Source organism: Typopeltis vanoorti, chromosome 9 (assembly GCF_054136105.1).
Source record: "Typopeltis vanoorti isolate ZY-2024b chromosome 9, IOZ_Tvanoo_1.0, whole genome shotgun sequence".
Lineage (NCBI taxonomy): Eukaryota > Metazoa > Arthropoda > Arachnida > Uropygi > Thelyphonidae > Typopeltis > Typopeltis vanoorti.
The window spans coordinates 114248514-114261108 of NC_143557.1; the positions used below are offsets into that span (position 1 = coordinate 114248514).

Below are 12595 nucleotides of genomic sequence, written 5' to 3' on the forward strand. Positions count from 1 at the left end.
ATTCCCAGAGAACTCCAGAAAAACAATTGGGTTCTATTTTGGAAAGATCATAATATCAATGCTATGATCACTGAAAGAGATATTATCAATGGACAGTTAAAACAAAATAATACAGAAAACAGAAAGAAGTCAATAGAATTAACTCAAAAAATTGAAGATGAAATTTCAAACTGTAAACAAAAATAGTGGGAAGAATTCTGCAACAGATTCGATCCAAGAAAAGACTCACAACAATGGAATATCATCGGATTATTAAATAACACAACACTTCTGGATACTGATCACTCTTCAAACACAATCTCCTCAGGAATTAATACAGCAGCAACAACAAACAAACAGATGGCAAATATACTAGCCAAACATTACTCTAAAAGTAAGAAAAATAATAAGGCAAACTGCAATAAACAAAGAAGACAAAAAGATGCAGGAAAATTGCAAAACATCTGCTAATACAATCCAGAACCTATCCGTCTGAAGATATCTTTACTCAGGACCTCAACAATGACAGAATTAGAAACAGCAATTAATCAAATTGACCTTGACAAATCACCCGGAACTGATCTTATCTTTGGACATATGATTAAAAACATGGGAGAAACAGCCAAAAACTGCCTTCTGAAGATATTTAACACTTCCTGGAATACAGGTAAACTGCCAAAAATCTGGAAAACATCAGTCATAATGACTGATGCTTTCCTAATAGCTTTGACTAGTACTCTCTGTAAACTAAACAAAAGAATAACATATACTAGACTTATGAATTGGCTCTTAGAAAAATAACAAGATCAACTTCTAACAAACTGTATACAGATCTCACAGTATAGAAGATCAATTATTTTATCTTTGCCAATCAATCATAGATGGCTTTCAAGAAAAACCACCAAAGAAGACAACAGCAATCTCTTGGATCTTCTTACAGCTGCCTTCAATCGCATTTGGAGACAAAAATTAATAAAAAACGCATATGATACCGGAACAAGGGGGAACATAGTAATTTGGATTTCAGATTTCATGAAAGGAAGAAAAATGAAAGTAAAAGTTAATGGAATTTATTAATGCTTAGTACTGGAAAAATCTATAAAAAATCAAAAATTCTCATGGTGTAACAATTGACGTTGCCAAACTCAACTGCAACATTGCTATATAATGCGAGAAAATTCCTCAAACACGACCTTCCCTTAGTAAACTCAGCCCGTTCATCGCAAAACAGAAAATCTCTGTCAACTTGTTTCTGTATATGCTTTCACCAACTTTTTCAAAATCTTCACCACCGCTAGAGATCCTAATATGTCATTTATTAGACACATTCATTAGAAAAAGTGAGCTTATGTTTTAAGCTCACTCCTATTTCTCATCTATACGAACAATATTTATCTTCACATAATAAAAGATGCAAAAATAGCATGTTATGCAGATGATATCTGGCACACAAGCAGTAATCCTCAACAATCTGAAAAAAATCCTAAATAATTCAATAAAAGGCTTAGAAAGATTGGCAAAGGAACTTAAATTACAGATAAACCCAGAAAAAACAAAACTGAGTATTTTCTCCACTGATAGAAAAAATAGACACAATTTCAACCCCAAAATCAAAATATATAATACCAAAATAGAAAAAAAAGTTTCCAAAATACTTAGGCCTAATCCTAGATAATGAACTAAGATTTGCAACTCATATTACAAATATATCTAATAAAGCTCTTGAAAAGCTTAATATCATTAAAAGGCTTTGTGGAACAAAGTAGGGTGCAAAACCAAAGACACCAAAACTACATATACAGCAGCAGCATCATACAACCCACTATGGAATATGCCCATCAATCTGGGCTCCAGCTTCTACTAGCTCAAAATAAAAACTTGACAGAGTACAATCAAGAGCAGTAAAAATTATTATAGGTGCAGTCTCATCCACAAATAATTTAAAAGCTCAACGAGAGCGTGGGCTTCACATACTAGAAGACAGAAGAAAACTCCACAGTTAAATTCACTAACAGAATCAGGAGCCAACAACAGGATCACATCTCACTCAGGACTTTCAGTGCTTGGACAAGAAAATCTAGACTAAAGAGATCATCTACTTTACAATATGATCATAAAATGAGAAAACAGATTGACTTAGAGCACCTGTCCATTGAAATAAGCAAAGGGCCATTCTTTTCCACTACTACTAATCGATGATACATGGCTGTGAGTCCCCTTTTACAGGGAGGTACGGCACCACTACCAAAACACAATGATTAACTTAAATCTCCTAGAACCATGTTCAAAAAAAGGATTCACAGCATAAAAGAAAAGGACTTGACACTATACATTACTTAAACAATCTAAACCATGTCATTGCCTCTACTGATGGATCATCTGATGAAGCACTCAACCAAGGAGGATCAGGGGTTTTTCTAACTCTACCTGGAGGCAAGGAAACACAAATCAAAACCACAGGTGGCAAAATAGCTTCAAACTTCACTTGTGAATTAACAGCCATACAAGCAGCTCTCAAGTTCTATCTCTCTCTCTCTAATCCACTAATAAACATTACAGAAGGAATAACCATCTTACCTCAAAATCTGCACTTGAGAGATTAAAAAATGGAAAAACAAAACCCACACAGGAATTTCAAGAATTAAAAACTGTAAATTTGAAAAATAAGAACTGTTCACTGCAATGGATACCAGTCCACGTAAACATTGAAGGTAATGAGAGAGCAGACAGACTAGCCAAAGAAGCAAGACACTTACCTCACCCACTATTACTAACTAATGCTAACTCTGTAGCAAAAATAAGATTGGCAAAACAAACGATCAAGAAAAAGAATGAAATCAGCAAAATTAATGGAAATAGAGAAATAACCATAATATCACCAGACTAAGGAACATTTTAAAGGCATGAAAATTCATCTGGACGGTACTAGAAGCGATGAAATATGCAAGAACTGTCCAGGAGTCGAACTAACACCTGCCCATATCTATTCCAGTCCAGCAATTGCTGCTGCTCTACAGAAAATTGACAATAACCCTATAGAAAAGTCTACTCCATCAAAATTCAACAGATTGCCAAAGCAGTTCTACAGGCCCATGGTCATATCTAGAGGCTCTTCAGTGGACTTGACAACAACAACAACAACAACTAAGATCAATTGACGTGTGCGTGCAGTTATAGAAATAAATGAAATGTACATGTTACATATTTTACATGTAAAATATGTAATATGCACATGCTTCAATTCCCCCCCCCCACACACACACACATCAACTGATCTTAGTAATATCAATTTTTATCTCGCTGTCTTTTGACTGTATTAATCTGTAATTAATCCATCTTAATTAAATATTTTTCAACTGTTTCTACGTCTTACTCAATACAGAGTGTAGACTGGATTTTCGGACAAGTGGAGAAAGTCGTTAAAATACAGAAAGAAAAAAATTAATGAACACAACCTTCTGAACCCCAGTTTGAGGTTAATCATCCACCATCACACGTAATGTGCAATGAGAAAGACAGAAGTGACCCAGTTGAAGATGTATATCAAAAGAGAGACACCATATGATAGGTGCTCATTTAGATGCCATTTTTATCAAACATAATGTTAAAGAGATATCCAGAGCAATGAGCTGAACATCTTCAATTTTTTTTTCCATGGCATCTTTCAAAAAAAGATGGGTGATATAAGTATTATCTCTTGTTAAATAACAGGAGTGGAAGTCATTCTGGAATCATTCATTATTTGAAAAGGTTCCAGGTAATGCAGTAGTTGGGTGTTAATGGTTTTCTCCATTACTTTAGAAATACCTGAAGCAAGAGAATTTGGATAATAATTTGATGAAGCCTTATCATCCTTTTTAGGAATACGTTGCATATGAGTTAAATTCTCCCAACTACAGGGTAAATATCAGTGGAATGACAAAGAACAAAAAAGCAACATAGCACTGGAGTCAACTCTGGAGTAAAACTTTTAGAACAACTGGAGAATGACATCAGAATCACTAGATGTCATTTCTTTTGATCTCTTTCTGGTAAAAAATTAACATGTATTTTGGGGGAAGGGGGGCAAAAACATTGCATGTCTGAAATGGTACGAGTATATTACATTTACCAAGATTGTAAATGTAGGAATCAAAAGAAAATTAGGAAGCTAGGGTTTTATTTTTTACTTCCTCCTCTGAGGATAATGATGCAATAGGATCATCCAAGTGAAAAAGATAAACATAAATTGGACAAAAGTTATGGCCCATAGCTTCTACAAGGGATTAAAATGCATGACTGTCATTGATAAAAGTTTTCTGTTTCTTTCAAAATCAGTTTCAGATGTGATGGCAATTTCCTCAATGCAACTTTGAACTTTAGTATAAATGGAAAAGGAAGATGGAGATTTTAATGAGATGTACAGCTTTAGTGCATTTCTTGGAGAACCAAAGCTTAGAAGGAAGGAAGGAGAATTTAAAAGTGAAATGAGAAATTAATGTTTCTGTACCCATAAGAAGCTTCCAGTCCCAATATTTTGGTCAAAAACACTGATAACAATAATTCAATACAATATTAGATATAGAAATCATAAAGATCATCCCCATTTGGCATTCTTATGACAGACAACACTTGAATAATCTAAAAATGAAATTGACATATTTTTCATCATCATCAAATTCCTGACATGTACCCTCAAGGGGGTGTACAGATTATGATAGTACTACATGAAAAATTTACATCATTACTAACTTCCTATCTACAATTTTCTTCCAAATCAGTCTGGTACTTGTCAAGACTCCAACATTATCAGATCTTATATTTCTATCATCTAAGCACTTTGTACAGTCCACAATCCACCTATATCTTGGTCTTCCTTTGGGTCGTAGTTTCTCTGCCAATCTAGCAGAGAAACTTGTTTTGCTAATCTTTCCTCGCCCATTCTGTTTAAGTGACCATACCACCTGAGATTAGCTCTGCTAACACATTCCTAGATGCTGACAATGTAAAGTTCTTTCCTAATATCCTTGTTTTTAATATGATATTGCCATTGATGCCATCTGTTCAAGCCTCTAATCTTTCTCAGGACTCTCATATCTATGGTCTCTAGTCTTTGGTCAAGTGTTTTACTTCTGACCCAGCTCTCAGATCCATAAGTTAAAACTGGTTTGAACACTGTCTTGTATACAGCTAATTTAGTGTTCCAACTAATTTCTCTCTTATTCCATATGAATTTATTCAATTGACTTCCTACCATACCAGCTTTGTTGATTCTGTTGTCAATTTCCACATTTAAGTCACCATCCTCAGTAAAAATCATGCCTAAGTAGCTGAAATGTTTTGCTTGTTCCACAGGTTCTCCGTTTACAACACACTTGACATTTTCAATGATTCTACCTATTTTCATTGTCTTTGTCTTTTTAATGCTGACCTTCATACCATATAACTAATTAATAACTATTACAACAGTTATTCAATTTAGTCAGGAAATCTTGCAAACTTGTAGTGGATTTATTTAGAAGTATAACATTGTCCGCATAAAGCAAAGAACTGACATTAACATCTCCAATTCTGATATCATGTTAAATACCACTTTCCTTCATAATGTGATCCATATAGATAACGAATAACAGAGGGAATAACGAACATCCTTGTCTCACACCAGATTTAACATTAAACCATCTCCCGGTACTTCCTTCAATTCTAACTGCTGACTTACAACTCAAATAAAGACTAAGTATCACTTGATATCCCATTGACACCATATAACTGTAGAGTATTGAATAGCTTCTCTCTTGGCACCTTGTCATATGCCTTTTCCAGATTGACAAAACTTAAATAGAGATCTTTGTTATATTTCCATGCTTTTTCAACTATCTGTCGTGAAGTGAAGATCTCATCCTGACTTCCTCTATTTGGCCTGAATCCAGCTTGTTCTTCACCAAGCTTTTCTTCCACAATTCTTCTCAACCGTTTCTCAAGTATACTTGCATAGATCTTGCCAGGAACACTCATTAGGGAAATACTTCTGTAATTCTCACATTCAGTTTTATTTCCCTTTTTATATATGGGTACTATTAGAGCTCTACTCCAATCATCAGGAATTCATCCCTATGTCCAGGCTTTCTGAACTATGCAGTGCAGCCACTGTAAGACTTTTATACCACCATACTTCAGCATTTCTGGTCGAATATCATCTACTCCTGCTGCCTTTCCACATTTCAAGCCTTTGATGGCTTTTTCTACTTCAAGTATGGATATGTATTCCTGACTGTATGCCTGTTCAGTGTTTTTTACCACTGTGCTATCACTGCTTGTTTCATTTAGCAATTTTTCGAAGTACCCCATACTTCAAGGATATCTTTTTCTCCCATTTTCATGTCACCTTGATCATCTCTAACTCCTTTTACAGCACTCTTTCCTCCATTTCTAAGCTTGTTCAACAACGTCCAGAATATCTTACCACCTTCTTGATATTTATTTTCCATGTTCTTGCCAAAGTCCTCCCATGACTTTTGTTTAGCTAGTTTTACACAGTGTTTCACTTTCTTACATTTGTCTGTGTATTTTCTAAGGGCACAAGCTGACTTATTTGCTAGGAACTTTTGATATGCTTTCTTCTTTTCCTTCACTGCCTCTAACTTCCTGTGTCCCATGGAGTTCTGATTTTTCTATCATTGCAGACAACTGCACCACATACCTCTCTGGCTGAAAATCAATCAGGATTTTCTTCAAGGCTTGCCACCGAATCTCCAAGGTTTGGTTAATGTTCTCAAACTCTTTCATTTTTTTCTTCAATAATCTTTGTGTATTTTGGTCTACAGTTCACATCTGAGAGCTGCTCAACTTTTACTTGCTTTAAAACTTTACATTTTTTCCTCCTTCAATTATGAATAAAAGAACCTCATAATGAAGGGGGAAAAAAGAGTAAAGAATAAATTAATATTTCTTTACTCTTTGAGACTTTCTGAAATAACTTTCAGAATGCTATAGACATGAGGATTGTAAATGTGCAATGCATAAAGCAGTTATGAGTATGGTGTATCTGGTGGGCAATTACAATTAGACACTAATGACTATCTGTATTTCAATCAATTGCTATCTTTAGATATATGGCCATTTACTTATAGCAGATATTTTTTTTTTTGAGTCTTTGTTTCAAGGATGTTAAATATCCATCAATCTTTCATAGCCAAATAACATTTCAAACTGAAGAAAGAGTTTATAAGAACACATGCTTAACAGTTGTGGATACGTTTCCAGGGATTAAGGCACACAAAGTGGTCACTGTGTGTGAGTTCTTGAGTTTTATTACTGACTATTTTCAAAACAAAATAATTCAAACATAAAATACTCACAAACTTTTGTAGCATTCTGGATTTCTTGCATACGATACCTAGATGTGAGAGAAAAAAAATATCCTGTTAGGTTATTTAGACATTACAAAATATTTTCTGAAGTGAAAAAAAGAAATATTTATATAACCAACCCAATTTCCATGTGATATAAAGTAATCCAGTAATATAAAGTAATCCAGTAATACAAACATCAGACTAGCTTAAGAAGGAACAATAACTATAGCATTATTAAAATTAAGGGGATATTAAATCCCACATTGTTTTAAAACCGAATAAGAAACTCAAAGATTGGAATCAAAGAGTTTCATGCCAAATATAGTAAACTATAAAAGTATCGGCGATTACTAGCATGAGCTAATGCAAGTAGTCCTAGTACGTAGTACAATCTCGGGCAACTTGCAGCAAAGGTGGTAAAGTTCTGATCACTATTCTTGGTATTTTCCATAAATACCAAGAATAGCGATCAGAACTTTACCACCTTTGCTGCAAGTTGCCCAAGATTGTACTACATACTAGGACTACTTGCATTAGCTCATGCTAGTAATCGCCGATACTTTTATAGTTTACTATATTTGGCATGAAACTCTTTGATTCCAATCTTTGAGTTTCTTATTCGGTTTTAAAACAATGTAGGATTTAATATCCCCTTAATTTAAATAATGTTTATATCACCGAAACAAAGCCTGTTGGCTCTTTATATTTAAGTAATAACTATAGCTTTTTTAACTTTTTTTTTTTTACTATGAAATTTAAAATTTTTATTTAGGTCTCACTTACAACTGTCAAATGTCAAACATGGAATTATCGATGCTGGCCTGGTTTGCTGAGTGGTTAGTCTATCTGCTCTCCAGCCAAAAGGCTGGCTGCAGGTTCGAATCCCACTGTGGGCATGGATGTTTATGATTGTCTGTGAAAATACCAGTGGTAGTAATGGTTGGCAGTATATGACGCTGGTGTGGTTGATGTTTGTTGTAGTTGGTGGAGACAGAGAGTTGTAGAGTAGGTGCCCTCCCTTGATGAATCTTTGGACTCCCTGTAATAATAATAATAAATCATTTATTTGTTAGTTTATTATCTGAGAAACACATCTTTCTTCCTTGTAATATGTAATTATTATACCGATTAATATCATAAGTCTAGTATCTAAATGACTTTCATTGCCCAATGCAAGTCCCCCACCCTACTTAGTGAAGGCCTGAAGTGGTTTTAAAAAAAAATAAATAAATTAAAAAAAAGGTACCATATTTAGCATCTAGATAGAACTAAATTTCCTTAGAGAAGGCATGCTGACAATGAGTTTCAGCTTCTCATGGGTGTAACTGTTATTTTCAATGAAAATTTTCTGTTCATTTAGGTTTCACTTATTTCAACTTACAAATATTAAACATGGAATGATCAAAATTTTGATAACTTTAAGTGATCAGAGGATACCAAGAATAATCCAAGAAAGCAGAGTGCCTCCCTCCCCACTTTTCTCTGCAGCCTAGCCTTTTTCAGAAAAAAAAAAATGCCATACATGTGAAAATTTCTCAGTACTTAATTCATTCCTCACTACACTATACCAGAAAATATTAGAATCCAAAGGAGTCTGAAAGTTCATGTTACCAATGCAAAAACTTAGGGGAGGGAGTAAGAACTTGTTTGGAGGAAGAAGGAGAAATTGGTAGTTGTGGCTGATATCACTCCAAAGGTCAGATCCGTGTGTTCTAGGCGGAGAGGGGGATTTGAGGGGGGGGGAATCGTGCATCTTCGTATGACAACACTTAATTTATTTGAAACGGCTTAAAAGTTTTATGCGTGCGTCCAAGACGGGACTGGAACCCATATCTTTCTAATCAAAGACCTAATGTTTTCCATATTCGTAAATGTAGATCTAGATATAGAAGATCTAATATAGATCGGTATGATAGAGGAATTGTACCTATACGTAAAGTACAAAACCTGTAAGAAGCGCCGATTTTAGTGAGTTGCGCTATTACTACTAAAAGGTAAGAAATTGCATGATATGCTAATTTTGAAATTTCCAGGGGAATTAAAAATCGCCACGGTTCGTCTATAGATCTTCTTTTCTTCCTTCTGGTCCGAGATATTTAAATAATTTCGCTCACCTAAAAGCAAATAACTAAAAAGGCATGACCAATACTATATTATATCGCAATTATAAATATTTTAACTCATATACCATATCAACAAAATTAGTAATAAATCACATACCACTTACGTGTAAAGTCTAGACGCTTTGCTATTCACATCGCAAAGCTTCAAGCCAATATTCCATAGATGTTCTAAAGTCCTTTTAACAAAATGATCGTGTTCCGCTTCCAAGTCCATAATAGGTTTCGTTTGACCACACGATCTACAATACTTCAAGTACACACACGCGAACGAAACACGTGCACTAAAACTATTAACATTCGTAAACAACTCAAGCGCCATCTTTTCTCCTCCTATACTTATATAAATATTAAATGTGCGCTTAGTTTTCAAAGTGTGGGGTGCAGCTTCCTGGGATAATCAAATCTTTTTTTCATTTATTTAGATATTTTAAAAAAAATTAAATATCTAGAAGGTATGAAAAAATTGCTGCAAAAGGCCACAGGAAAAAACAAGAAGGTGAAAAAAATCGTTATCTATTAAGGATTGCGATTGAAAACTGCTCGATGAGTAAGCTACATAGAAGGAAGAATGATTGGAAGTTTTCGATGTGCGGAGTGCGTTTCAGGGATGGATTTATATAAGAAGGATAGACCACTTCAATGCTTTTGGTATTAGAAGCCTAGTGAAATTGTTTATTGGTATAATACCTAACACAGAGAGCCAGAGAAACTAGATTGGTTGAAGGAACGGTGAGAATCTATAAGAGTATGTAGAATCTATATGCGAATCTATAAGTGTTTGTTTCTCGAACTTTTTTTTGTTTTGGCAGCAGCCCACATGAGCAAAGTATATAACTCAGAAGTCTACTTAAACAAATATATAACTCTGCAGCCCACTTAAACAAATATATAACTTTGCAGCCCACTAAACCCCATACGCCGACAGGTCGGATACCTATAGGTCGTATTTTACCACCAAAGTTGTCCTCTAAGTGCAAAATTACGGAGTGGTTGACATAACATACATTACCTTAATATTTTTCAGTGGAAAATTAAGTTGGAGGAAATTTAGAATAGGAGTGGGATACATTGTTAATTATATCAAAAAGTGAGGCATTCGTGATTAAAGTATCATCATCAACACATGACACCTTTTGTTCCCTTATAGGGAATAGACGAGGCCGTTTTAGCTCTATCTAACTTTTACAGACTGAGTGAACAGTTCAATCTGTATGGGTAGCCAATCAGAGAGAGCTGGTCCAAATCTATGATGAATTATAAGTGCCAACCGATGAAGAGACTGGCAAACAAGTGCTGCGATCTCGTGATCCCCTAACGCTAGCAGAATATGGTATGATCTGAAATAGCGTAGGTACTACGGTCGATTTTCTTGAGTTTCCAAGAGAAAAAAACAGCTTGCCCGTGCCAGACAACTACTAAATTGGGAACCAGCCACTACACTTGAACTTAAGTCTATCTTTGGGTGGCCTAGTACAGAGAATGCAAACGTCACTTCCACTGAGCTATACTAGCCTTCCTAATTAAAGTATTTAATTGTTATTCAAGTTAAAGCATTCAAGGTATTAAGTTTGTATAAAGTATACAAAATATATTAATATGAAGAATGGCATTGATTTCTTTTTCTTTTCCTTTTAGAGACTATGTAGCTCAGTGGAAGTGGAATTGGTATTCTACTGCACTTGGCCTTCTGAAGAAAGACCTAGGTTCAGTTCTAGTCGCCCACTAGCAGGACATTTTCTAAGCTTTTCTTCGACCGATTCCCGATTAATCGATCTCTGGCAAGTAAACGGGCTTTTTCTGACGGAAACTCAGGTTTTTTGCCCGTAAAATCAAGAAAATCGATCTAAGAACTCATACTATCTCAGAAAATAAATAGTCTTGTGTCAGCTATCTCTTATTGGCTAAAAGTAAACACTGAATCCCCCCTCAGTCTCCAAAAGTTAGATAGAACTAAATGACCTCGCCTACACCCCCATAAGGCAACTGAAGGCTTTAGCGGATTCTTTTATTTATTAAACACAAGTAAACATATCTCGGGAACTTGATAATGCATTTTGAAATAAACAGTGTTTCATTAATAGGACTTAAAACTTCCTATTCTAAACTCTTTCTGAAAATTTACAAATAGGATGAAAATACTTATTTAGTAATAAAATTCTATCGCGGCCCACTAGTTGGCCGCAGACCACACTTCGAAAAAGACAACATAAGAGTTACTAAGTTATGGCACTGTGTTAATAATACGTATGTTCTTATTCATGGAGGTGATTTCATGAAAGGAAGACTGCATGCTCGTCTTGTTCGGACTTATGAAGTATGTGCAAATTTGTCTACATAAGCTAAGTATTAGACATCACGAGGCCTGTAAGTTGTCCGACTACGTCATGCAGCTACAAAGGTGAGTATACAAAATTTCTTGGAGGTAACTTATTACATCCATACACAAATGTAATGAAGCAATGAACACAACTTGCCTTGTAAACACAACTCGTAATTCTGTAGGAAGGGTGATGGTGTGGGGCATGCTATATTGGTACGAAATGGATCCTCTGATACTGCAAAAAGGTCGGATTCCAATGTCCTCCAAGGAATATCAGAACATTGTTGCCTATCAGGTTTATCCTGCAAGCTGCCATTTTATCCAGCAGGTGGCAATTGTTTATGGACGACAGTGCTACTGTCTATCGCGGAAGAATTTTTTAGCTAACGAGCATGACAGCAACTTCTACCATCTTCAGTAGCCATCACAACGTTCGGATCTGATCCTCAATGAGAATCTCTGAGACATGTTAGTAAAATAAATCCTGGCACAAAATCCTCTTCCGTCAAATCCGAGCTAGTTAAAGGACTATCTGGTAAACACCTAGCATGCTGTAGACATAGATGTAATCCACTACCTTGTGGAATCTATGAAGAATCGCATTTATGCTGTAATTTGGGCTAAAGGAAGTCCAAAACGGTATTAAATAAATGGTTCTAATTCAGTAGCCGGTATATGTACGAGGGTGGTTCGAAAGGTTCTCAGCCTCGACCATAGATGGCAACACTATCGGCAAGATTTTCTTTCATGCTAGTACATCTGTCATAATCATCCATGTGAAATTGTAATTCTAGCAAGTAGTTTGTTTTATACGCTGTCTGAAGCAAACGTGTTGTCTGTAT

The 12595-nt window shown here is 35.2% G+C and overlaps 1 protein-coding gene across 4 annotated transcripts in view; it reads right to left on the reverse strand.

Annotated features, from left to right (window-relative positions):
- LOC150103435 (uncharacterized) overlaps positions 1 to 9671 on the reverse strand; it is a 35218-nt gene extending 25547 nt beyond the window's left edge. The window contains exons 1-3 of one of the 4 annotated variants that reach the window (XM_090398275.1): positions 9531 to 9663; positions 8094 to 8349; positions 7317 to 7354 (exon numbers count right to left, since the gene is read on the reverse strand). In XM_090398275.1, coding sequence (XP_090254401.1) covers positions 7317 to 7347 — 31 coding nt within the window. In that variant the 5' untranslated portion in view covers positions 7348 to 7354; positions 8094 to 8349; positions 9531 to 9663. Of the gene's footprint in view, positions 1 to 7316; positions 7355 to 8093; positions 8350 to 9530 lie in introns of all 4 variants that reach the window. The other 3 variants (XM_090398276.1, XM_090398273.1, XM_090398274.1) reach the window with 3 other exon arrangements.
- Positions 9672 to 12595: the final 2924 nt, after the last annotated feature.